The sequence below is a fragment of the Budorcas taxicolor genome, chromosome 25 (assembly GCF_023091745.1).
Source record: "Budorcas taxicolor isolate Tak-1 chromosome 25, Takin1.1, whole genome shotgun sequence".
NCBI lineage: Eukaryota > Metazoa > Chordata > Mammalia > Artiodactyla > Bovidae > Budorcas > Budorcas taxicolor.
Genome location: NC_068934.1, coordinates 42,220,756 through 42,248,731, shown reverse-complemented (window position 1 = coordinate 42,248,731; position 27,976 = coordinate 42,220,756). Strand labels below are relative to the sequence as shown.

Below are 27,976 nucleotides of genomic sequence, written 5' to 3'. Positions count from 1 at the left end.
CTTGCCTGGAGAATCCGATGGATAGAGGAGCCTGGAAGGCTGCTGTCCATAGAGTCACATAGAGTTGGAAATGACTGAAGTGACTTGGGCATGCCCTGCCCAATATGCCTGCCCCAAAACTAGTTGAGCCCACTGACCCTAAGCATGGGCCTGCAGAGAAATGAATTACCTCACATTTTCCCAACCTCCAATCACCTTTCCAAATGCCTGAGACCACTCCTCCTTTTTGTATCATAAATATCTCAGGTCTCTGGCCTTTGGGGATGCAGAGCTGAGATTTGTTCTGCTGTGTCCTCACTTAGCTGCCTCACAAATAACACTTTCTCTGTGGCAAAACTCAGTGACTCGGTGTTTGACTTGTTCTGCAGTGGGCAAACCTAGATGGATTACAGATTTGACGAGCAAGCCAGGAGATATGTCTAGACAGCCCTTTTATCCACGGTTCTTTGGCCCCTTGACAGTATTGATAGCCTATGGATGAATCCAAGCAGCTGCCTGGTACACACTGCCCAAGATTTCCCCCAGACCCAAAAAGATCAATGTTTTCAAGTAACTTAGACATATCCCAAACAGCTCAGTGCTTTTAGGAATAAAAAAGTTATCTAACATCCCAGAAGTTGAGTCACAATGCTTGGCATCCATCAAACATTACCAGGTAAGGAAAGTTATAGGAAAATAGGATACATGATGATGATAGAAACTATAAATGAACAAAAAAGATAAACTGAATAGTCTTACATCTGTTACATAAAATAAACTTACAGTTAAACATCCTCCCACAAAGAAAACTACGGGTATCTTCACTGGAAATTTAACCAATTATTTAAGAAAGACATATAACCCATTTTACCCAAACTCCTTCAGGAGTAGAAGAGAAAAAAATGTTTTCTAACATTCATTCTATGTGGGCACCATTGTTCTGATCATGGAATTATATTCCAAGAAATTATGTTTGTGTTTGGGTGTATGCTTAGTTGCTCAGCTGTGTCTGACTCTGACTCCATGGATGGTAGCCCACCAGGCTCCTTTGTCCATGGGATTTCTCAGGCAAGAATACTGGAGTGGGTAGCCACCCCTTTCTCCAGGGGATCTCCCCAACCCAGGGATTGGACCCATGTCTCCTGTTTAATTGCAAATTAATGCCATGATTGTAAATGGGATTCATTTTACAGTATACTTTCTTGTTAGTATGTAAAGATAAAGGTAAACTCCCGTTTTTTCCTTCATGTTTTTATTTTCGTCACCAGTCATTTCATGAAATCCACTTAAAATTTTGTCACTTTTATGTAGAAATCTTTTGCTTCTCTTGAGACTCTTTTGCTGGAAAAACAAAACAGAAGCAAATCAACCAACCAATTAGCAAATAGAAACAAACATTAAAAAACAGAAAAAAAAAATAAGTTTGGATGCCCTCCCTGCACAAGCACAAACTGATCCTCTAACCATCAGCTTCTTATAATCCAGTAAAATCCATGAGAGATTGACACTGATGCTGCAAAAGCTGTTGACAAGAAAGCAAATTTGAAGGATGCTACTCCCATTTGTCTCTTTAGATCTCTGGCCAAGGACATCTTCAGAAAGTCAAGAGGCAAATGGGAAATGTTAACCCCGTTTGTTATGCATTGAAATGTGTCCCTTCAAAAATTCATATGTTATTTAAAAAGTTGTGTTAATAACAGAAAAAGTTTCTTAAAAAATACATGTGTTGAATCATCACATGGTATACCTTTTAAAAATCATATTGTACATCCTAAATAATTTTAATTTGTCGATTATACCTCAATAAAGCTGGAAATAAAAAAATTCATATATCCAATCTTAACTCTCAGTATCTAAGAACGTGACATTATCATATTTGGAAGCACGGTTCTTGCAGTTATAATTAATGAAGATGAGATCATCCTGGAGTAGGTTACATCTCTAAACCCGTTTGACTGGTGTCATTATACAAAGAGGATATTTGGACATAGAGGCATACCAGGGAGATGCCATATGAAGATTGAAGTTACGCTGCCACAAGCCGAGGAACTACCAGAAGCCAGGAGAGACCTGAATCAGACCCTTTCCTAGAGCCTTCAGAGGGAGTGTGGCCCTACCAACAACTTGAGCTTGGACTTCCAAGCTCCCAAACTGTGAGAAAATACATTTCTGTTGTGTGATTCACTCAGTTTGTGGAACTAATTAAGTTCCACATAGAAGCCCAATGTCGCAAAGATACCATATTTCTCATATTAAAATACGTCTACTAGTTTCTTTTTCCTCCTATCCTTGATACTTTCCCTGAAGTGTAGTGACAAAATTTGCCTGAATCTTACAGGCTCATAAACAAGATTAATTTCTCTATTACCATTTCATTTTTTTGCTATGATTTATTTGTTTTAAACTATAATAAATACCAACAATTTCATACCAAGAAAAAAGTGTAAATAATCATTGTAATAGCATAATTTCTACAGCTTGTTCCATTTTTAACAATAATTAATTTAATTTTTCTCTCAAAGTTTTTGAATCTCTCTTGCTCAGAGAAAGAGATCTTATCTAGTTAGTTGAAATGCCGTAACTCAAATTAGGAAAATTGTTTTATAAAACAAAAAATCCAAATATCTTCATGAGGTTAGAACCCATTAATTGCAAATAATAAAATATATGATGTTGGAAACACATACGTTTAAATATGAGTTATTTTCATATCCCAGATCTATTTGACTCTGGGCACTGAATGATACAGCATGAATGACTAACACATTGTACTCAAACAAGAATGGGAAACAATAAAGAAATGACCAAAACCTCAAAGAGTTCAGTTCATTACTTCTAACCAGTAGTGAAACTCTGTGAAATATTGCTTGTTATTATTATTATTTTTAATAAAGACTCCTTTTATTTTTTATTTTATTTTATTTTATTTACTTTACAATACTGTATTGGTTTTGCTTTTGTCCTCTGTCCCCCTCCAACTATCAGCCATTTCAGGTGGTTTTCCTAATCTCAAATGCATACAGTGAGATTTCTCTAAAGTGCTGTTTACACTTATTGTTTCCACTTCCTCATCTCTCATTATTTATTCAATCTTCTCAGACTTCTGTCCATGTTCTTCCACTGAGATAAAACTTGTCTAGCTAAATATTTTGGTCAAGTTGTTGTTGATATAGCATGACACTCCCAGTTATTTTGTATGAGTGACCATGCCTCCTGATTAAAATATCCTTTTTTATATCTCAGGCTCTTGTGGATCTCTGAGTTGGGAAGATCCCCTAGAGACAGGAATGGCTATACTCTCCAGTATTCTTGCCTGGAGAATTCCATGCACAGAGGAACCTGGATGGCTACAGTCCATGGAGTTACAAAGAGTCAGATACAACTGAGCAACTAATTTTTTCTTTCTTGTGGATCTGAGTATCATTAAATACCATCATGAGGGCAGGAGGATATGCCATCACAATAGAGCTAATTATCATCTCTTTAGGACTAAAACTACCAACAAGAACAAGGTATAGAGGATCTCTGCAGTCTAGACTGGAACTTGTAATGGATAGACATGACCTCACCACTCATGAAGGCAATGGCCTGAGATGGAAGTATTCCGGGCAAGGCTTATCTCCCCCAGTGATCTGAAGGACCCAACCGGTGCGTTGCCTTTCTCACTCACATACCCAAAGCACACAGTCCCTCCCAAGAGATGGTAGCAGGTTTACTCACGTATTTTCCACATCCTGGATAGTGTCAGACAGAGGCATATTTTTGGTTTCAGGTTGGAATGGGACAACAAGACCAGCAATGATGGGAAAGACTCCGTAGATGATCCAGGGAAGGGTGGGTAGATACACCACTAGGGTCATTAGGAGAGGAGCCAGTGCTGACCCACACCTACTAACCATTGCATCTAATCCAAAAGCTTTTGCCCTAAGGGATAAACAAGAATATATAATAATCCAGTAAAAATCCACATATGTAACTTATGATCTATTTTTTGATGTGATTATGTAACACAATAAAACATCATTATTATATATGCATGGGCTTTATGAAAAACACTTGATTTTGTGATTTACTCTGTGATTTTCCATCTGTCTTTGACAAGATCGAGATGTGTTAGACCCATTTTCATCATTTTAAATGGATGCATTGAAATACTGCTTAGTATAGTACATGGCACCAAGTCATCTTCTTCAATAAACTTGGAGATAATTATCTTTGTATATTAAAACATCACTCTTTAGAAAATCCATATCCAAAGTCAACAGTAATTAAAATTAAATCCATTTTTTGGTATTATTTCCTAATATTTTTGGTACTTCCCATTTCTTTTCTAGGCATTTATTTTTGTCTTTATTTTTATGAATATTTAAAATATTTATGTTTTGTATAAAAATTCAGTAACCTATTTTCATTTATTATTATTATTTTTTAATTGAAGGAAAATTTCTTTAAAATGTTGTATTGGTTTTGGCCATACAACAACACAAATCAGCCATAATTATACATATATCCTCTTCCTCTTGAGCCTCCTTCCCTTCCCCCCATCCCACCCCTCTAGATAATCACACACCAGGTCGGGCTTCCTGTGTTATACAGAAGCTTCTCACCAGATACCTATTTTACACACAGTAGTGTATGTATCGGAGAAGGCAATGGCACCCCACTCCAGTGCTCTTGCCTGGAAAATCCCATGGATGGAGGAGCCTGGTGGGCTGCAGTCCATGGGGTCGCTGAGAGTTGGACACGACTCAGTGACTTCATTTTCAATTTTCACTTTCATGCATTGGAGAAGGAAATGGCAACCCCCTCCAGTGTTCTTGCCTGGAGAATCCCAGGGACGGGGGAGCCTGGTGGGCTGCTGTCTATGGGGTCGCACAGAGTCGGACACGACTGAAGCGACTTAGCAGCAGCAGCAGTGTATGTATGTTTATACTACTCTCTCCATTTGTCCCACTCTCTCCTCCTCCACTGTGTCCACAAGTCTGTTCTCTATGTCTGCATCTCCATTCCTTCCCTGCAAGGAGGTTTATCAATACCATTTTTCTAGATTCCATATACATGCCTTGAAGTGAAGTCACTCAGTCATGTCCAACTCTTTGCGACCCGATGGACTGTAGCCTACCAGGCTCCTCAGTTCATGGGATTTTCCAGGCAAGAGTGGAGAAGGCAATGGCATCCCACTCCAGTACTCTTGCCTGGAAAATCCTATGGACAGAGGAGCCTGGTAGGCTGCAGTCCATGGGGTCTCTAGGAGTTGGACACGACTGAGCGACTTCACTTTCATTTTTCACTTTGATGCATTTGAGAAGGAAATGGCAACCCACTCCAGTGTTCTTGCCTGAAGAATCCCAGGGATGGGGGAGCCTGGTGGGCTGCCGTCTCTGGGGTCACACAGTCGGACACGACTGAAGTGACTTAGCAGCAGCAGCAGCAGCAGTACTGGACTGGGTTGCCATTTCCTTCTCCAGGGGATCTTCCCGAGCCAGGGATCAAACATGGGTCTCCCACATTGGAGGCAGACGCTTTACTGTCTGAGCTACCAGGGAAGCCCTATACATGCCTTAGTATATGATATTTGTCTTTCTCTTTCTCACTTAGTTCACTCTGTATAACAGGCTCTAGGTTCATCCACCTCACTAGAACTGACTGATTCAGTATTTTGTATTTCTGTTTTACACTCATACCTGGAACTTACAAATGGTAAACTACCACCTTCTTATATGTGGAATTAGAACATTTTCCTGGTCCCTTCCCTAAACCACAAATTTTATTAAACTATTGGACACTATATATCAAACTTTAACCAGGCTTCCTGAGATATAAAAAGTCTTATACCTGAGAAGAGTGGGCATGAGCTCATCACAGTGGACGCAGTAACTGGTGACAGCAGCGGCAACACAGGTGATTCCCACACTTGCCAAAGCCACACGCAGAGCCTGCATTTCTGGAGAGAGGGTAAGACAACTGTGTGGAACCAATCAGAGTCCAGCAAGTTTAATCAACACCAACAGCTCCACAGACTATTTGAACGTTGGTTGTAGAAAATATTACAATAGCATACATGTTTCAATGCCATTCTCCCAAATCATCCCACCCTCTCCCTCTCCCACAGAGTCCAAAAGTCTGTTCTTTACATCTGTGTCTCTTTTGCTGTCTCACATATGGGGTTATCATTACCATCTTTCTAAATTCCATATATATATGTGTTAGTATACTGTATTGGTGTTTTTCTTTCTGGCTTACTTCACTCTGTATAATTGGCTCCGGTTTCATCCACCTCATTAAAACTGATTCAAATGTGTTCTTTTTAATGGCTGAGTAATAATCATGTAAGAAACGAATCGCTAGTCTAGGTTCGATCCAGGATACAGGATGCTTGGGGCTGGTGCACTGGGATGACCCAGAGAGATGATACAGGGAGGGTGGTGGGAGGGGGCTTCAGGGTTGGGAACTCATGTACACCTTGGTGGATTCATGTCAATGTATGGCAAAGCCAATACAGTATTGTAAAGTAAAAAAATAAAATTTAAATTAAAAAAAGAAAATATTACAATAGCAAAGATCATGGAGTCTTTTGTAATCTGAGAGATAGAAAATGATCAACATAGGTGGTAAAATGTACATAAAATGATCTGGATTAATTATAGCAAATCTCTCTGCATATCTGAGATTTGCCAGAGAACAGGAAGAAAAAGTGAGTCTGGCAGAAATTTGCATCTACTTATTCTGTCCCATATTGTTATATTTTTGTTGTAGAAAGTAGGGTTGTCATGTGGAAGACTCAGCTCTAAAGTTAAGGACTTCACAATTAAAGTGTAGAATTTAAAGTGACCAGTCATCCTGTGTTCCTCGGGATTTAGGAGGTTTTAGCAATGTGGGATTCTCATGGAAAAAATCAGGAAACTCTTAGGCAAACCTCAGTGAGTCAGTTGACCTAGTGTAGAAACAGTATTGCCATAGGTATGGCACCAGAGAGTAATAGGAAGACAGGACTACTCTGTTAGTGGAAAGGCTAAAGAGAACCCAGGTCTACATCAATGTTAGACGTGAGGAACCAAGGAAGGAAACTTCTGTTTGGATAATGGGACCATTAAAAAAAATTGGAGAAACAGTTCTCTGCACAGTATAAAAAGAAATCTAGTTATGACTTTATAACATTGTAAAGAACACTCTTGTAAGGGAGTAAGCTTGTGTCATTAGTGACATTCTGAGGAGCAGAGCCCGCCCATCTCTAATGCTGTGCAGCACATTCCTGCACTGGGAGATGGTGAAATATTGTGTCCATTATGGTTCTCCTAATCCATACGTATTTTTGCTCTATTAACTTATAAAGTAATCTAACATGGAATGGACAGGGATTTTAATCTGCTTAAATCCTGTTCCTGCTGTTTACTCCTTCATTCCTTGGAAAAAGGAGAATTTTTTTTTTCATTTCCTGGGAGACTACCATAAGCAAGAGCTGTACTCATGGTGATTTAACAGCCTACTCACATGTGTATACTAGAGATGGGAAAGTGGACCAGTCATCAAAGGTGCTAACAAAGAGGGCAAAAAAAGGGTGATCATACTGGGATATAAGTGCATACTGGGATATAAGTGATCGTCATCTGGGATATAAGTGCAAAGCCTCAGCCCTCCCCCCATACTTGTTATTCAAAGTGTGAATGGACAAAGGGCAAAAGAACAAGTGCTCCCTAGGGAGATAGTCTGGAATAAATGCTACCAGTTTATAGACACTTCCATGATCTGATGAAGATGCCTTATTTGCCCTTCACTGATCTCTGTTTTTTTCCCGAAAAAATATTAACAGAAAATCTCATAAATCATCAGATTGTTTTGGGGGAATACTTAGCTCAAAATATGAACCTTTCTTTAAACCTAATTTCAGACAGGGGTGACCAATTACAGTCCCTGACGGATGGGGAAAAGACCCTTCCTTTCCCCAAAGTCCACTCTCCTCTCACCTGGGGGCACAAACGTGTTGGCCAAAATGGAAAGTCCCACCAGGAACAAGAAAAACATCTGTGTTGGTCGACGGCCCTTGTGATTCAGTACTACAAGGGCGAGACATCGGGCTAAGGTGGTGAGAGCTCCAAAGATGACCTGGAACAGGAATATATTGCTTCCAAAGTGCTGTAGATTCATAGAGATGCCATAAAGGGGTACTGTGACAGCAAACCTACAGTGAACGAAAGAAGAAAGACGCAAGCCGTAAGATTGAGAGCCCAGGTGCTGCAGCTGATGACTTTATCCACCCAGGCGGCTAAAGAATAAAGTCTCAACCTAGTTTCTTCAATTTTAGATGGTAACGTTACCATAAATAATTACATGGCTATAAATGAAAACAATATTCCTTTTGTCCTTTTTGGAGTCTCTAAGCAAAGAGTTGTCAGTAAAAAATATAATGTGACTCATTCGCCAAACTGGTTGGTACAGAGAATTTAAAAACATAAGCATTAAAACTAAAAATTTAGGGAAATAACTTCTTTTTGAGGGTTGTCTGTATGCAGAGAGTCCTCCCTTTCTTCCCCCAAAGCCAATACTGCAAAGCACTTCCCTTTTCTCAACTAGTGACTAAAACTGCAAAGAAGCTACCTGTGTCCCCTTGACTTGGCAGCATAGTATGCTGGTGTCCAAACAGAATTCTGGGAAATTTAAAGTTCATATCAGATTTCACGGGGCTAAAAGAAGATGTAAGAATGCAGGAAAGCAAACATGCACCAACTGTACCACCAGATATGGAATCAAAGATCCCCGGTGAGGATCTACCTTTTAACCAAGGAGCCCCTAAAGGAATGGAATCCACTTTCAGGCTCTCCTTCACCAGAGAGATCTAGACTGAGACATTGCAAGAGAAGAAACCACCAGAGCAACTGCAAACAGGGCTTCTCTTGACCATTATCTGTACTTCTCCCTTCCATTCTGATCATCTATGATTCAGACACATAAGTTCATGTCCTAGTGGATATGAAAAGGTCAAAAAAGCACAATGTAGTTAAGCGAATCAGCAGTCTACTGAGATATGTCTGGGAAGAGATAAAATATACTGTTCAATAGTCACTTTAAGTTTGGCAGTGATACATACTGTCCTGTGTGCTTTTTTTGGTCCATGTGCATACATCTTCAAAAATTCAGAATCTAAAATTTCTCCTCCTGACTCTACCAAGGCATTCCCTCAAGAGATAACAAGCAAGACTTTCACAGAAGGCCATGTGCTAACACACACAAAAAATGTATCCAAATTGTAAACAAAAGTCCATCAATATTGAAGTACATATAAACATTGTAGTGTATTCATGGAATGGGAAACAAAAACTCTAGGGAGGAGAATCATCTACTGTTACATGCAACTGAATGCGTGAATCTACATGAGTGAGCATGAGACGCAGGGGCCGTTCCAGAACCCTTTATAATTTACATTATGTGAAGCTCGAGATCAGGGCACACACCTCTACAGTGAAGGAGAGCAGAACAGCTGTTAAGTTTTGTTTGTCAAAGGAGAGGGTGGTTGAGGAGAGAATAGGGGTAGTGCTGGTGGTGGTACTGGGGGACTCCATGGGATTTACGATTTTCTATCTTGAGCTGTATGTTTGGTTACATTTTTACATACTGACATACTCATTGATTTACATATATATTCCTGATCTCTTCATGTTTCTGTGTGCAACACTTGCATCAATGAAAACTGAAAGAAAAAATAACGATAATTCAGTATGCAAATCTGTACTGCAATAGAAGTTCTCAGCATCAATGAGGAGACTGATAGTGTGATATGACATAATGAACTGTTCATAATATAGTCAGCTCCATGTGAGTCTTATTTGCTATGTTTTCCTCATCTTTCTTTTTAAATTTTTTTTATTGAAGGATAATTGCTTTACAGAATTTTGTTGTTTTCTGTCAAACCTCAACATGAATCAGCCATAGGTATACATATGTCCTCCCTTTTGAACCTCCCTCCCATTCCCCACCCCACCCCACCCCTTCAGGTTGATACAGAGCCCCTGTTTGAGTCTCCTGAGCCATACCACAAACTCCAGTTGGCTATTTTACATATGGTAATGAAAGTTTCCATGTTACTCTTTCCATACATCTCACCCTCTCCTTCCCTCTCCCCTTGTCCATAAGTTTATTCTCTATGTCTGTTTCCCCATTGCTGCCCTGTAAATAAATTGTTCAGTACCATTTTTCTAGATTCCATATATATACATTAGAATACGATATTTATCTTTCTCTTTCTGACTCACTTCACTCTGTATAGTAGGTTCTAGGTTCATCCACCTCATCAGAACTGACTCAAATGGGTTCCATTTTATGGCTGAATAACATTCAATTGTGTATATGTACCACAACTTATTTATCCATTCATCTGTCGATGGACATCTAGGTTGCTTTCCTGTTCTAGCTATTGTAAAATGTGCTGCAATGAACAATGGGATACATGTGTCTCTTTCAATTTTGGTTTCCTCATGGTGTATACCTAGGAATGGGATTGCTGGTCATATGGAGGTTTTATTCATACCATCTTCCATAGTGGCTGTATCAATTTGCATTCCCACCAACAGTGAAAGAGCGTTCCCTTTTCTCCATACCCTCTCCAGCATTTATTGTTTGTAGACTTTTTGATGATGGCCATTCTGATCAGTGTGAGGTGATATGATATTTCATTGTAGTTTTAATTTACATTTCTCTACCAATGAGCAATGTTGAGGATTTTTCATGTGTTTGTTAGCCATCTGTATGTCTTTGGAGAAATGTCTGTTCAGGTCTTTTTCCCACTTTTTGATTGGGTTGTTTGTTTTTCTGGCATTGAGTTGTATGAGCTAGTTGTTTATTTTGGAAAATAGTCCCTTGTCAGTTTTTTTTAATTTAAATTTAATTATTTTAATTGGAGGCTAATTACTTTACAATATTGTATTGGTTTTGCCATACATCAACATGAATCTGCCACGATTTCCTATTATTTTCTCCCATTCTAGCCTTGCCTTTTCACCTTGCTTATAGTTTCCTTTGCTGTGAAGAAGCTTTTAAGTTTAATCAGGCTTGTTTACTTTTATTTTTATTTCCATTACTCTAGGAGGTGGGTCATAGAGGATCTTGCTTTGATTTATGTCATGGAGTGTTCTGCCTATGTTTTTCTCTAAGAGTTTTATAGTTTCTAGTTCTGCATTTAGGTCTTTAATCCATTTTCAGTTTATTTTTGTGTATGGTGTTAGGAAGTGTTCTAATTTCATTCTTTTACTTGTAGGTGTCTAGTTTTCCCAGCACCATTTATTGAAGGGTTGTCTTTGCACCCACTGTATATTCTTACCTCTTTTGTCAAAAATAAGATACCTATAGGTGCGTGGGTTTATTTCTGGGCTTTCTATCTTGTTACATTGGTCTAGATTTCTGTTTCTGTGCCAGTACCATGCTGTCTTGATGACTGTAGCTTTGTAGTATAATCTGAATTCAGGAAGGTTGATTTCCTCCAGCTCCATTCTTCTTTCTCAAGACTGTTTTGGCTATTCGGGATCTTTTGTGTTTCCATATGAATTGTGAAACTTTTTGTTCTAGTTCTGTGAAAAATATCATTGGTAATTTGATAGGGAAGGCATTGAATCTGTAGATTACATTTGGTGGTATAGTCATTTTCACAATATTGATTCTTCCTACCCAGGAACATGGACTATCTCTCCATCTGTTTATGTCATCTTTGATTTCTTTCATTAGTGTCTTATAATTTTCTGTGTAGTTATTTTGTCTCCTTAGTAAGTTTATCCCTAGATATTTAATTCTTTGTTGCAATGGTGAATGGGATTGATTCCTTAATTTCTCTTTCTGATTTTTCAATGTTAATATATAGAAATGCAACTGATTTCTGTATCATGCAATTTTACTAAATTCACTGATTAGCTCTAGTGATTTTTTGATAGTATCTTTAGGGTTTTCTATGTGCAGTATCATGTCATCTGCAAACAGTGACAGCTTTACTTCTTCTTTTCCAATCTGGATTCCTTTTATTTCTTTTTCTTCTCTGATTGCTATAGCTAGAGTTTCCAGAACTATGTTGAATGATAGTGGTGAAAGTGGACTTATTTGTCTTGTTCCTGAGCTTAGGGAGAATGCTTTCATTTTTTCACCATTGAAAATAATGTTTGTTGTAGGCCTATCATATATGGCCTTTACTATGTTGAGGTAAGTTCCTTCTATGCCCATTTTTTAAAGGCTACTAATCATAAATGGGTGCTGAATTTTGTCAAAGGCTTTTTCTGCATCTACTGAGATTGTCATATGGTTTTATCTTTCAATTTAATATAGTATATCACATTGATTAATTTGCATATATTGAAGAATCCTTGCATTCCTGGAATAAACCCAATGTGATCAAGGTGTATGAGCCTTTTGATGTGTTGCTGAATTCTGTTTGCTAAAATTTTGTTGAGGATTTTTGCATCTATGTTCATCAGTGATTTTGGTCTGTAGTTTTCTTTTTGTGTTATCTTTGTCTGGTTTTGGTATCAGGGTGATGGTGGCCTCATAGAATGAGTTTGGAAATGTTCCTTCCTCTGAAATTTTTTGACAAGAGTTTTAGAAGGATAGATGTTAGCTCTTCTCTAAATATTTGATAGAATTCTTCTGTGAAGCCATCTGGTCCTGGACTTTTGTTTTTTGGGAGATTTTTGATCACTGCTTCAATTTCAGTGCTTGTAATTGGGTTGTTCATAATTTTTATTTCTTCCTGATTCAGTCTTGGAAGATTGAACTTTTCTAAGAATCTGCCTGTTTCTTCCAAGTTATCCATTTTATTGCCATATAGTTGTTCATAATAATCTCTTATAATCCTTTGTATTTCTGCATTGTCTGTTGTAACCTCTCATTTTTCATTTCTAATTGTGTTTTGATTCTCCTCTCTTTTTTTCCTGATGAGTCTAGCTAAAGGCTTGTCAATTTTATCTTCTCAAAGAGCAAGCTTTTAGTTTTATTATTCTTTATTATTGTTTCCTTCATTTCTTTTTCATTTATTTCCGCTCAGATCTTTATGATTTTTTTCCTTCTACTAATTTTTGGGGGCAGGGTTTGTTCTTCTTTTTCCAGTTGTTTTAGGTGTAAAGTTAAGTTGTCTATTCGATGTTTTTCTTGTTTCTTGAGGTAGGATTGTATTGCTATAAACTTCCCTCTTAGAACTGCTTTTGCTGCATCCCATAGGTTTTGAGTTGTCGTGTTTTCATTGTCATTTGTTTCTAGAAATTTTTTGATTTCCCTTTTGATTTCTTGAGTCACCTGTTGGTTATTTAGAAACAAGTTGTTTAATCTCCATGTGTTTATGTTTCTTACCACTTTTTTTCTGGTAATTGATATCTAGTCTCACAGCATTGTCATTAGAGAAGATGCTTGATACAATTTCAATTTTATTAAATTTACTGAGATTTGATTTGCGACCCAAGATGTGGTCTATCCTGGAGAATGTTTCACGTGCACTTGAAAGAAGGTGTATTCTTCTGCATTTGGATGGAATGTCCTGAAGATATAAATGAGATCCATCTCATCTAATGCATCATTTAAGACTTGTGTTTCCTTATTAATTTTCTGTTGTGATGATCTGTCCATTGGTGTGAGTGGGGTGTTAAAGTCTCCTACTATTATTGTGTTACTGTCAATTTCTCCTTTTATGTCTGTTAGTGTTTGTCTTTGGAGAAGGCAGTTGCACCCCATTCCAGTACTGTTGCCTGGAAAATCCCATGGATGGAGGAGCCTGGTAGGCTGCAGTCCGTGGGGTCGCTAAGAGTCCAACACAACTGAGCAAATTCACTTTCACTTTTCACTTTCATGCATTGGAGAAGGAAATGGCAACCCACTCCAGTGTTCTTGCCTGGAGAATCCCAAGGATGGGGGAGCCTGGTGGGCTGCCATCTATGGAGTCATACATGACTGAAGCAACTTAGCAGCAGCAGCAGCAGTGTTTGTCTTATGTCTTATGTACTGAGGTGCTCCTATGTTGGGTGCATAGATATTTACAATTGTTGGTCTTCCTCTTGGATTGATCCCTTGATCTTTATGTAGTGTCCTTCTGTATCTCTTGCAGTATTCTTTAAGGTCTGTTTTTATCTGATATGAGGATCGCTACTCTACCTTTCTTTTGCTTCCCATTTGCATGGAATATATTTTTCCATCCCCTGACTTTCAGTCTATATGTGTCTTGAGGTCTGAAGTGGGTTTCTTTTTTTGTATTCATTCAGCCAGTCTGTCTTTTGGTTGGAGCATTTAATCCATTTACATTTAAAGTAATTATTGATGTGTATGTTCCTATTAGGGCTTCCCTGGTGGCTCAGACAGTAAAGCATCTGCCTGCAATGCGGGAGACCCGGATTCTATTCCTGGGTTGGTAAGATTCCCTGGAGAAGGAAATGGCAATCCACTCCAGCACCCTTGCCTGGAAAATCCCATGGACGGAGAAGCCTGATAGGCTACAGTCCATGGGGTCGCAAGTTCCTACTGCCATTTCCTTAACTGTTTGGGGTTGAGTTTGTAGATCTTTTTTCTTCTCTTGTATTTCTTGACTATATAGGTCCCTTTAACATTTGTTGTAAAGCTGGTTTGGTGATACTGAATTCTCTTAACTTTTGTTTGTCTGAAAAGCTTTTTATTTCTCCATCAATTTTGAATGAAATCCTTGCTGGGTATTGTAATCTTGGTTGTAGATTTTTGCCTTTCAGTACTGTAAATATATCCTGCCATTCCCTTCTGGCCTGCAGAGTTTCTGCAGAAAGATCAGCGGTTAGGTGTATGGGGTTTGCCTTGTATGTTACTTGTTGCTTCTCCCTTGCTGCTTTTAATATTCTTTCTTTGTACTTAGTCTTTGTTAGTTTGTTTAGTATGTGTCTTGGTGTGTTTCTCCTTGGGCTTATTCTATATGGGAGTCTTTGTGCCTCTTGGACTTGATTGACTATTTCCTTTTCCATGCTGGGAAAATTTTCAACTATAATCTCTTCAAAAAATTTCTCATAAACTTTGTTTTTCTCTTCTTCTTCTGGGACCCCTATAATTCAAATGCTGGTGCATTTGATATTGTCCCAGAGGTCTCTGAGACTATCCTCAGTTCTTTTCATTCCTTTACTTTATTCTGCTCTTCAGAAGTTATTTTCATCATTTTATCTTCCAGCTCAGTGATTCATTCTTCTGCTTCAGATATTCTGCTATTGATTCCTTCTAGAGTATTTTTAATTTTGGTAATTGTGTTGTTTGTCTCTGTATGTTTATTCTTTAGTTCTTCTAGGTCTTTGTTAATTGATTCTTGCATTTTCTTCATTTTGTTTTCAAGGTTTTTGATCATTTTTACTATCATTATTCTGAATTATTTTTCAGGTAGTTTGCCTATTTCCTCTTCATTTATTTAGACCTCTGTGTTTCTAGTTTGTTCCTTCATTTGTGTAGTATATCTCTGCCTTTTCATTAATTTTTTTAACTTATTGTGTTTGAGGTTCCTTTCCCAAGACTTCAAGGTTGAATTATTTCTTCCTTTTGATTTCTGCCCTCCTAAGGTTGGTGCAGTGGTTTGCATAAGCTTCATATAGGGTGAGATTTGTGCTGAGTTTTTGTTTGCTTGTTTATTTGTTTGTATGTTTTTCCTCTGATGGGCAAGGCTGAGTGAGGTGGTAATCCTGTCTGCTGATGATTGGGTTTTTATTGTTGTTTTGTTTGTTGTTTAGATGAGGCATCTTCATCTAAACACTGTAGCACTCACAGGGTGCTACTGGTGGTTGGGTGATGTGGGGTCTTGTATTCAAGCGGTTTCCTTTGTGTGAGTTCTCACTGTTTGGTACTTGGGTTAGTTCTCTGATAAAAGTCTAGGGTCTTGGAGTAGGTGCTCCCACTCCAAAGGCTCAGGGCTTGACCTCTGGTCACCGACAAAGATTCCACAAGTGGCTTGTTATGGAATTAAGTGAGATTAAAACAAAAATGCAAAACTGAGACACCAAAGATGAACCTCAGACAAATGGTGGTTATAAAGTCAGGCAAATAATAATCAAAATAATGGAATATACACATATACATATACACCCATAAGCAAAGTGAAAACAGTCCAACAGAAATAAAGTACAGTAGATTGACCTGGCAAACAAAGAAATCAAAAATTATATTTACCAGTTAAGAACAAAACTAACTAAAAGACAAACTGGAAAACAAAACTAAAGCAAGGTGCCAAGAGGGGAATAAAGCAATTAAAACAAAACTAACAATTATGTTGCGAGGAAAGGAAAGAGAGACAGGAAAGAAAGAATAGATATGCAAAGTTAAATAGAGGTAGATGAAGAAGATTTGTATACATTAATGATTAACTGCAAGGGGAAAAGAACAGTAGGAAAAGCAAACAAAGGAATAAATGTAGAAAAATAGTTATAGGTTTAAAAGATTAAAATTTTAAAAAGAGGGAAAAAAAAGAAAACTTCACAGAACTGCAAAAGCCCAATATAGAGGCAGAGGCTTATATCAACAATAAAAAAAAGTCACTGAAAAAAAAAAAGCTCAAAAGCTTTATTAGGTTTCATAGTGCCAATAAAATTGACAACTACAGCAGAGGGAGGAAAAGAGGAAAAAGAAGAAAGAAAAAAATCCAAAAGAATCTACAGAACAAGTTAAAACGTAAGAATAATAAATGTTTTTCTTGAGTCACTGCTGTCAGAGTCCTTTCCCTCGCTGGGAGTCACAGTTCACCTCACCTCCCTAGGATGCTCTCCAACACTGTGCTGACCTCTGGACCTGCTGTGGGGGCAGCTCAGATTCTAATCTGGTCTTACTCCTATGTGTTCTTGCTTCCAAGGCCCACAGCTATCAGAACTAATGCGTTTTCTTTTGAGAGAGCTCTCAACAAACTTTTATATACTCCATAGACACAGAGTCCACCTAGCTGATCGTGTGGATTTCATCTGCAGCTTGTTCAGCTGGTGGGAAGGTTTTGGGTCTTCTTCCCTAGCCACACTGCCCCTGGGTTTCAACCATGGTTTTATTTCCACCTCTACATGTGGGTCATCCACTGGGGTTTGCCTCTGAGGTTGCCCTGGAGGTTTGAGGTTTGCCTCTGTGAGGGCCAGGTGTGGAGGTGGTGCAGCTGCTTGGATCACAGGGGTTCTGGCAGCACCAGGTACACAGGGAAGTTGGCAGCTAGAGCAGCAGGAAATATAGTGATTTGGAAGGGTATGGCAACCAGTATTGGCCAATATGCTCTAGTATTCTTGCCTGGAGAACCACCCTCCCTGACAGGGAAGCCAGGCAGGCCACAGTCTACAGGGTCATAAAGAGTTGGACACGACTGAAGTGACCTTGTGTGCGTAGACGCAAGACTTTTTTGCCTTGCGGCAGCTCTGCCCCAGTCAGAGTTGAGCATGAAGGTGGCACAGCTGCTTGGCTTGCAGGAACCCTGGCGGCACCAAGTGTGCAGGGACACGGACTGCCTCTGCTGCAGAAGTTATGGCCCTATCAGAGTCTTTCTTCAAGTCTCTTGTAGCTGGCAATCAGAAGGCCTCTTTGGCCATTCTTTCTTCGTAGCTCCACCTGTTCAGGCCCTTGGAGGGCTCCCTTGCCTGGGGTCCTTCTCTCTTGTTCCGTGCATCAGGCACATAGAGGGGTACCCCTGGCTGGAGTCCTACTCTGTAGATCGGCATATCAGTCACTGAAAGGAGCACCCTGGGTGAGGTCCTGCTCTGTAGTTCAGTGTGTCAGGCATTTGATGGGCCAGGCTCTCTATTGTTCAGCTACTGATGCTGGTGTGTGGGGACAGAGAGGCTACAGTGATGGCTCCAGCCACTATGTGTGACTCAGCAGTATCGCCTTGCTTCCATGCCTGCCAGGCTTTCCTCCACCGGCATTCCCCACCACAATCCACCCCCTGCCTAGCCTCCTCTCAATCTGTCTCTCCACAGTCAACAGCAGCCCACACCCTGGGATCACGCCACAATCCCCAAACTCCAGGTCCCAGCCACTATGCCTTCCAGGGGACCCACATCCCTGTCCAGGGTGTGTATGGCTGCAGCAAGGACTGTCTGATTCTCATTCCATTTAGGCTGCCACAGATCAGCTGTTTCACTCTCAGCCTTAAATGTTTCTCCTCTGACTCAGACAATTGTCCCATTGTGGGGATTGGACCCTTGCTTCAGTTGCCCCTCCCACCAAGGGCAGGTTCAGTCCTACTAACACTCCTATTCCCCCCCCCCCCCCCGCCCCCAGCCCAGTTCCTTCATCCTACCGAGTTTTGCATGATTCTGTATATTCTTTTCTACTGGTCAGGTACTCCTGTCTGCTCTCAACTGGTATTCTGCATGCACTTTTATGTCTCAAGGTGTATTCCTGATGTATCCGTGGAGAGAGATGAACTCCACGTCCACCTGTTCCTTCGCCATCTTGTTCTCTCTTCCTCATCTTTTAACCACAAATAAGCCCTCCCTCTCACAACACCATCATAACCTTTTGTAATAAACAGATTCATGTTCCCATTCAAGTTGTCATACATTGTGGGTAGCCCACCTCACAAAGAGGAGGAGACAGATCCTTTTACGCAGGTTGGGTGTGCGGAAAAAGTCAAACACAGTAGTTTTGGTCTGTGCTCCCTCCAGCTCCTCCTGCATCGTCACTCTCAAACCCTTGAACAAAAGCAGACAAGTATCATTTGCTAGTATAGTGCCAGGTATTTTGATGAGTGCCAGTAGGATAGGAGAGATGTGTGTCCTTTCTTTCTAGTGTAATATATTCAGGTATGACCTAAATCAAATCCCTTTCGATTATACAGTGGAGGTGACAAATAGATTCAAGGGATTAGATCTGATAGACAGCATGCCTGAAGAACTATGCATGGAGATTCATAATATTGTAAGGAGGTAGAGACCAAAACCATCCCAAAGAAAAAGAAATGCAAGAAGGCAAAGTGGTTGTCTGAGGAGGCTTCACAAATAGCTGAGAAAAGAAGAGAAGTGAAAGGCAAAGGAGAAAGGGAAAGATATACCCACTTGAATGCAGAGTTCCAGAGAATGGCATTGAGTGATAAGGAAGCCTTCGTAAGTGAAAAAATGCAAAGAGACAGAGGAAAATAGGATGGGAAGGACTAGAGATCTCTTCAAGAAAATTGGAGATACCAAGGGAACATTTCTTGCAAAGATGGGTACGGTAAAGGAGAGAAATGGCAAGGATCTAACAGAAGCAGAAGAGATTAAGAAGAGGTGGCATGACTGCACAGAAGAACTACACAAAAAGGTCTGAAGGACCCAGATAACCACGATGGTGTGTTTGCTCACCTAGAGTGAGACCTCCTGAAGTGTGAAGTCAAGTGGACCTTAGGAAGCATTATTACGAACAAAGCTAGTGGAGGTGATGGAATTCCAACTGAGCTGTTTAAAATCCTAAAAGATGATGTTGCTAAAATGCTGCACTCAATATGTCAGTAAATTTGTAAAACTCAGCAGTGACCACAGGACTGGAAAAGGTCAGTTTTCATTCCAATCCCAAAGAAAGGCAACGCCAAAGAATGTTCATGCTACTGCACAATTACACTCATTTCACATGTTACAAGGTGATTCTCAAAATCCTTCAAGCTAGGCTTCAAAGTACACAAAATGAGAACTTCCAGATGTACAAACTGGATTTATAAAAAGCAGAGGAACCAGAGATCAAATTGCCAACATCTGCTGGATCATAGAAAAGGCAAGAAAATTCCAGAAAAACACCTACTTCCACTTCATTTACTATGCCAAAACCTTTGACTGTGTGGATCACAACAAATTGTGGAAAATTCTTCAAGAAATGAGTATACCATACCACCTTACTGGCCTCCTGAGAAACCTATAGGCAGGTCAAGAAGCAACAGAATGGACATGGAACAATGAACTGGTTCAAAACTGGGAAAGGAGTACATCAAGGCTATACATTGTGACCCTGCTTATTTAACTTACATGCAGATTACATCATGCAAAATGCCAGGCTGTAAGACTCACAAGCTAGAATCAAGATAGCCAGGAGAAGTATCAACAACCTCAGATATGCAGAAGATACCACTCTAATGGCAGAAAGTGAAGAGGAACAAAAAAGCCTCTTGATGAGTGTGAAAGAGGAGAGTGAAAAAGCTGGCTTAAAACGCAGCATTCAAAAAACTAAGATCATGGCATCCAGTCCCATCATTTCATGACAAATAGTTGGGGAAAAGTGGAAACAGTGGCAACTTTTATTTTCTTGGCTCTAAAATCACTATAGATGGTGACTGCAGCCATGAAATTAAAAGACACTTGCTCCTTGGAGGAAAAGCTATGACAAACCTCAATAGTCCATTAAAAAGCCAAGATTTCACTTTGTTGACAAAGGTCCATATAGTCAAAGCTATGGTTTTGTAGTCATGTACACATGTGAAAGTTGGACCATAAAGAAGGCTGAGCACCTGAAAATTGATGTTTTTGAATTTCATGCAAGAGACTCTTGAGAGTTCCTTTGGGCAGCAAGGAGATCAAACCAGTCAGTCCTAAAGGAAATCAACCCTGAATATTCATTGGAAGGACTGATGCTGAAGCTCCAGTACTTGGCCACCTGCTGCTAAGAGCTGACTCATTGGAAAAGACCATGATGCTGGGAAAGACTGAGGGCAGGAGGAGAAGGGGACGATAGAAGATGAGATGATTGGATGGCATCACTCAATGGAGATGGGTTTGAGCAAACTCCAGGAGATAGTGAGGGATAGGAAAGGCTGGCGAGGTGCAGTCCATGGGGCCACAAAGAGTTGGACATGACTTAGCAACTGAACAATATTACACTTGCAATCACAGGTATGATGTTGATATGATGGAATAGGTAAGGAGTTAAGGGATACTCCAGGAAATTAAATGGCAACCATTAAATTTTGAAAATGAGAGCACAGAGGGGTCAGGGCATCCTAGAGAGTACATAGGCTATACAGTCAGATCAGGAAGTGAGCTAAAGGAAGAAGCTTTGTACAGTGCTCAAAGCTTCTTCTCTATGAGCTTTATGGCCTTTATGGCCATAAAGAACCATGGAATTTGTATTCTCAACTAGCTGCCCTTGTTAGAAAAGCAGCTTGCCTATTTCATTAGGAGAAAGCAGGGGTCAGTTTATGACTCCCATTCAGCGGTAACCATCTTCCCTTTCTGCTCACCTCCATGTTCAGGATTGCCTCAGCATTCTTCATTTCATTTCTGCGTGCAACTTTCTTAAGTTCCCTTAATCCTTCATCTGTTTTATTGGTGATAATCAGCCACCGTGCAGATTCCACCAGCCACCTGATAAAAGAAGGGCCCACAAGTGCAGCCAGTTCCTTCTTGCTTATTTGTCATATGGTTAATTACAGCATATGCTTTTTGCCTTCAAACCAATATTCACCACTTCAAGTACTGGGTTAGGAAGAGGAGCTCATGTTTTGTTACATACTGCTAGGAAAATACAAGAATGACCACTCTATGTAGTACATCTGAAAGATGTTCTACATGCAAAGGATCTTAGAGTTTACAGTCAGATTGCCTCTCTGCTTACTCAGCAGAAGGTTTTCCAAGAGGCCTAAGAAGCTTAAGTTTGAGAGTCCCTCACTTGCATAATTCCCTCCAAAGCTAAGCATGAAATCCAGCACATTTGTGCACATAGCATATATTCATAATATATATTATCTTGAAAAAGGAAATCCCCAAATGCATTTCAGTTCAGTCACTCAGTCAAGTCCGACACTTTGCAACCCCATGGACTGCAGCATGCTAAGCTTCCCTGTCCATCACCAACTCTCAGAACCTACTCAAACTCACATCCATTGAGTTGGTGATGTCATCCAACCATGTACACTTTTAGGCCAACAAATATTGTCAATATTCCTGCTATTTCCAGCAATGTCGGTGGAATGCAAATGTACGGAAGCCTAGTGTGCTACAGTCCATGGAGTCATAAAGAGTCGGACACCACTGAGTGAACAACAACAGCTACATAAATGGGGGTCACCTATTTACATCTGCCCCAGTTTCCTTATCAATAAACAGAGACAATAAACACACCTTCCTGGTTAAGAAGATAGAATGACTTAGCAGATGAGTCTGATGTGGATTATCCTTTTTATTTCTCTCTCTTTGTACTCATGTCACTGTACTAAATCCATAGCAATCTTTCTGGGATCTGCTGAATATGACTCTCCCTAGAATGGTTTTAAGTGTAGGGATGAGATTATCCATAAATAAATGTTCGTTAAAATTACTTAAGGGAAGACAGACTGATGAATACATAATGTAAATCATCCCAATCTGCATGTCATTTTCTCTTCTGGAGAAATTAAGCTGCTATTTTGTTAAATTGCTCTATGAATACATTTTCTGCCTCTTCCTTTATCCAATTTAACCTGCAACATAGAAAATCATTGAGAACTTGATTATATCATATTCATTCCAAAGCCAAAAAATTGAAGCTTTATCTTTCAAATATACTTAAGTATATATTTTATATTAAGAAAAACAGTACTGGAATAACTCAATGGCACAACACTGGGTAAGACTTAGGAAGCAAAATGGCAGAAAATACCTGGAACTCCCAGGCAGAAAGCTCATTGTTATTCTGTGTTCTGCTTCTCAAATCTCAAATTGAACAGAGTAAACAGGTGAAAGACCCTGGTTTAGGCAGAAACAATAAGAAAGGGTTCAGGGAATAAAACCAATACAGTATTGCAAAGTAAAATTTAAAAAAAAAGAGAGAGAGAGAGAATCAGTATATCCCAATTCAGCAAGCATTTTCATCCCAGGTTCCCTTAAAACACAGTGAGAGAGATGCTCATACCTTGAGGAGAAAGAGAAGACAAAGAAAGGTATAGACACCACCAGCTGTAGGGTGCGCCACTCTCGAAAGACAAAAGCCAGTCCTCCTAGCATCATCTGTCCAATACTAACAGCACAAGTTATCAGCATTATCACCATGGCTTTAGACTGGGACCTTGTCCACTCTGCAACTAAAGGAAAACCCAATTGGGATATTAATGTCATCTAAGGGTGAAATTTCAAGATCAAATTCAAGGCTTGGAAAATGAAGAACAAAACTGTTGACTTACTGAGCATCCAGTTATTTGTTATGATGGCCACAGCAGAACAGCCTGACCAGAAGCGTAGCAAGCAGTAAATGAGGAAGGTGGGAGCAAAGGCTGTGCAGGTCCCAGAGATGGCGAGCTGGAGCAAACAGCACCTGAGAATCAACTTTCGCCCAAACCTAAGAAACAGAGAGTCATCTTAGATTATGGAGGTAGTGATAATCTGTGGTGAAAAATTAAAAAGACATACTTTGAAGTTTAGAAAATGTTTTAATAAGTGATTCTTTGTATCCAGAAGCTTGAGTACACAAGAGCCAGGTCAACAATGGAAATCGCTTCAAGGTAACACTCCTTGTTACCTAAACAAGTAGGTATAATGTTTTGTATTAAAAAACATTAGGTATAATGTTACCTAAACAAGTATTATGATGTTTTGTATGAAAAAACATTACCGAAACTTTATCACCCAGTCACCAGGAAACCCGACCCAGGGATCAAACCCAGATTTCCTGCAAGGCAGGTAGATTCTTTACCATCTGAGCCAGCAGGGAAGCCCATAAAAAAACTACAGTGTTGGAAATTATAATATACTATAAGCACTCATTGTACTAACTCATGTATTTAGCAGAGTAGAGAATCTCTATAGTGTGTACTGCTGCAGCCAGCACAGCAGGTAGGTATCAAAAGCGGTCGACACACAGTTTGGAAAAAAGAAACCAGAGACAGAATTAAAGTTTTAAAGATGGGACTGGGGGACTCAAGACCTCTTGGGTCAAGAGCCCTGTTTCTTGGATCACATCTCTTTTATTTAGTGTCTTGGCAAGCAGAAAGTATCTATTGTGTTACAATGAAGTCAGCTTCCTGTGTCCCTGGTCACGCCTCTTGTTTTATTGATTACTTTAAACTGTCTTTGTTATTTTCTTGTACAAGGGCTACCACCTAACTGGAGGTCATAGACCCGCATATGCCTTGGGAAAACATCTTAGTGTGTGCACAAGCAGTGTTCTGAACTTGAGCTGACCTGGCGTTCCAAGATCCACACTGTGTTTTTCCTTAGTTTAGCAGGGTATGACAGCCCCAACTGATCAACCCGATGTACTTTTATTTGGGTTGTGCTGTACTGCTATATTTTGCTTTTATTCTTTTACCATGGTGATATTCTCATGGCTTAGCCAGAGCAACAGGCAACTGACTGTTAACCCCTGCAGTGTAGGACACAAAAGAGATGAAAGTGTACTTTGGTCTCTAGAACCAGACAGGTTAAAACGCAACTGATGCAAAAGATCAGTGAAACAATGCATCAAAGTTGTTAAGGTTTATGTAAGAGTCACAATAAATTTCCATGTATTTGTAAAAATTCCAGTTTTTCTTCTGCTTCTGTTTTCTAATTTCATTCTGTTGTAATCACAGAAAATATTTTAAAAAAAGGTTTTTTAAATAACATTTGTTTCTTAAAAGTTAATATGTGCAAAAAAAAAGTGAAAAAACTAAGTCATTCATATTCACAAGCAGTTTACCATTTAATGTGTTCTTCTAGGTCTCATTTGTGTATTTACACAACTAAGCATCCATTTTTATGTAATTAAGATCATACAGTTATGTATCATGCTATTTCACACATCTTGAATATTTGCCATTAACCAAAAATACACTGTGCTTAGTTGCTCAGTCATGCCCAACTCTTTGCAACCCCATGGACTGTAGCCTAACAGGCTCCTCTGTCCGTGGGGATTCTCCAGGCAAGAATACTGGAGTGGATTGCCATGCCCTCCTCCAGGGGATCTTCCCAACCTAGGGATCAAACCCAGGTCTCCCACATTGCAGGCGGGTTCTTTGCTGTCTGAGCCACCACTTCATCTTTAAGGAAAAAAACGTAATCATGCCTTTCTTGGTGACAAAAATTTCAGAGAAGAGAAAAATGACAACAGGCCTCTAGACAAAGATATTGGTAGAGCTGTGATTGAAATACTACATTCAGTGCTCGCTTTGGCAGCACATATACTAAAATTGGAACGATACAGAGAAGATTAGCATGGCCCCTGCCCAAGGATGACATGCAAATTCATGAAGCATTCCATATTTTAAAAAAAAAAAGAAATACTACATTCACTTCATGTTCAGTTAAAAATGAGACATAAAGCAACAGAGTACACAAAGTATAATGCTTCTAAGAGGATTCATTATTCAAACTCAGCTATTAAAGTATTAGCAGAGAAGTGTGTTTTCATTGAATTAATTACTTAACAATGCATTCCTGTAGTACAGCCAGGAGATGCACACACATCAATGGTTATCATCAAACTACAAATATGAACACATACACACACAGCCCTCACTCTATAGTTGCTTCTGCTCCTCTGCTGCCAACCTAAATGAATAAGTCGTGACTCACATGTCTCAGAGATGGTTTAACAATTCCACGTCTAAGATGTTGCCTTTTTTTTTTATCAATTAGAACAAAACTATTTACAGATTGGTTAATTCACTAGCCCTACTTTTTATCATACATTGTCACCTTAGGACATCTAAAAAGCCTAGAAATCTTGCAAAATTTTCTGATTTTTGGCTTTGAGCCTCATACATGGTCAAGTCTGGAGAATACTCCATGAACCAAATGTGTATTCTTTCATCAAGAAGGAAGTTCTATCCATGTCTGTTAGCTCTAGTAGTTTGTAGTGCTGGTCAAGTTTTGTATTTCCTTACTATTATTTGGCATAGATGTTTAATCCATTACTAAAACTGAAGTACTGACGTTCTCAGCTATGAATAGAGAACTACTTTGCCCTTCAGTTATGTCAGTGATTGTTTCATAAATTCCGAGGTTCTTTTCTTTAACGCATTGCTATTTTTCTGTCTCTAAGATGTGTCTGACTCTTCTCAATCCTATGAACTGCAGCATGCCAGGTTGCCTTGCCCTTCACTATCTCCTGCCTGCAATGTGGGAGACCTGGGTTTGATCCCTGGGTTGGGAAGATCCCCTGGAGAAAGAAATGGCAACCCACTCCAGTATTCTTGCCTGGAGAATCCCATGGACAGAGGAGCCTGGTGGGCTACAGTCCACGGGGTCGCAAAGAGTTGGACACGATTGAGCGACTTCACTTTCACTTTCACTATCTCCTAGAGTTTGCTCAAACTACTCAAAGCAATCTACAGATTCAATGCAATCCCTATCAAATTATCAGTGGCATTTTTCACAGAACAAGAACTTCCTGTCTTGAATCACTTTCCTCTTCTTCCCAGTGGTAACTCCTTCTCAACTTTATAAATGAAGTTTATGATAGTTCACCTCTAAGTATTATTCTGAAATTCCCCTCAGATATATGGAGGTGACATTTCTGTGTCCAGTACAGAGAGCCCAGTGGCAACAAAATGGCATGCATCAGAATGAGTCTAATTCTACATTTCCATCTATAACTTCCTGGGAACCAAGACAACCCACAGTGTAAATTGTGTATGGGAACTCAGTAATGATTTCTCTATGAAACAATCATAAACTGTGAAAACACACAGTGGAAGGGCAGCAGTGATTGGGAGACACTCACCTGTCTGAGAGATGGCCGTATATGAAGCCTCCCACCTGCATTCCAGCCATGAATACAAACTGAACCACTGATTTCTGTGACTGGTGATCACATATGAGGTCCCACTGGAAGAGAAGGAAACCAGCACAGAGGAGCGCCACAGCATTTTAAAGCCCTCAGTGAGTACATTCTGCTTTCCTTTCCTACATTTACTCGCCTATACTATTTAAGTCCCAGTTTAAGCATGGCTTTTCTAGAAATTCTCAACTCAATCTTTCAGATTTTATCAGGACCAATCTTTGTATTCACTTAGTGTTGCATACCTCAATCTTTTCCATACACTGAAAATAGTTGAGTTTTTTTTTTTTATCACTGATATCTGGATCACACCTAGAGTGAAATACACTGATTTGTTTCTCTGAAAATTAGTCAGGAAATGGAATTTTTTAAAGTTAATAGAAGTACTTTTAATTACAACTAGGCTGAGAACATGCAACTAAAAACAATTTTTTACACATTATATCAAACATGTACTTATCTAAACATCAACCTCCTCATTAAATTTTAAGTTTGGTGACAGTAAAATTCATATCCAGTTTTCTGATTTCCTCATTCTCAATTTTAATTAAAAAGGAAGTGAAAGTGTTAGTCACTCAGTTGTGTCTGACTATTTGTGACCCCATGCACCAGGTTCTACTCTCTGTGGAATTTTCCAGGCAAGTGTACTGGAGTGGGTAGCCATTCCCTTCTCCAGGGGGCCTTCCTGACCCAGGGATCAAACCTAGGTCTCATACATTACAGGCAGATTCTTTACTGTCTGAGCCACAAGGAAAGCTGTGATTATAATGTAAGTTCTTGGCAATTTAAAAAGATAAGCAAAACCAATACAGTATTGTAAGTAAAATAAATAAATTAATTAAAAAATAAATAAATAAAAAGATAAAAACCACTGAAAGAGTAAAAGAGAACTCATTACATTATCTTCTCAGTAACTGAAGATTTGAACAGTGTCTATTTTATGTTATTCTAAACACCCACACCAACTATTCAGAAGAGAAAAATGGGGCCTTACCTCAGTCACAATGGTGGAGGAGAACAGGCTGTGGTCATACACCCAGCCATCCACACAGGGCTCCGTGTCCAGGTCAGACATGTTGGGGAAGGTCCTATTCAGGTGAAGGAGCTGCCACTGGGGGTGGAGGAAGCGATGACACTTCTCTGGCTTTAAGTTTGAATCCAGTGGGATGGAGATTCTCAGAAGGACATCAGGGCTGAGGATCCCAGTGGCATTATCCAGGATGTAGACCCAGCAGCGATGACCAGGAATGGCGGCAGTGAAGTTCTCCAACAGTATATGACAGGCTGCTATCCCAACAAGAGGAAGAGCTAAAACCATCTGAAGGATCTGGAATTTTCCCAGGCCACCAACTTCATTAAGGAGCTCCTCAAAAGCCAT

General features: G+C 39.6%; 1 protein-coding gene and 1 non-coding gene across 2 annotated transcripts; one reads left to right on the top strand and one right to left on the bottom strand.

The window, feature by feature from the left end:
- Positions 1-1,265: 1,265 nt before the first annotated feature.
- On the bottom strand, positions 1,266-27,976 carry LOC128068885 (solute carrier family 22 member 10-like). Its single transcript, XM_052662150.1, has 10 exons — positions 27,593-27,976; positions 26,542-26,645; positions 23,024-23,178; positions 22,756-22,924; positions 21,107-21,230; positions 18,481-18,596; positions 7,944-8,158; positions 5,815-5,923; positions 3,700-3,903; positions 1,266-1,320 (listed from the first exon to the last, which is right to left on the bottom strand). The coding sequence occupies exons 1-10, from the start codon at positions 27,974-27,976 to the stop codon at positions 1,266-1,268; spliced, it is 1,635 nt and encodes a 544-aa protein (XP_052518110.1).
- Positions 24,977-25,083, top strand: LOC128069279 (U6 spliceosomal RNA). The gene has a single exon (XR_008201535.1). It is a non-coding gene; the product is annotated as a U6 spliceosomal RNA (small nuclear RNA).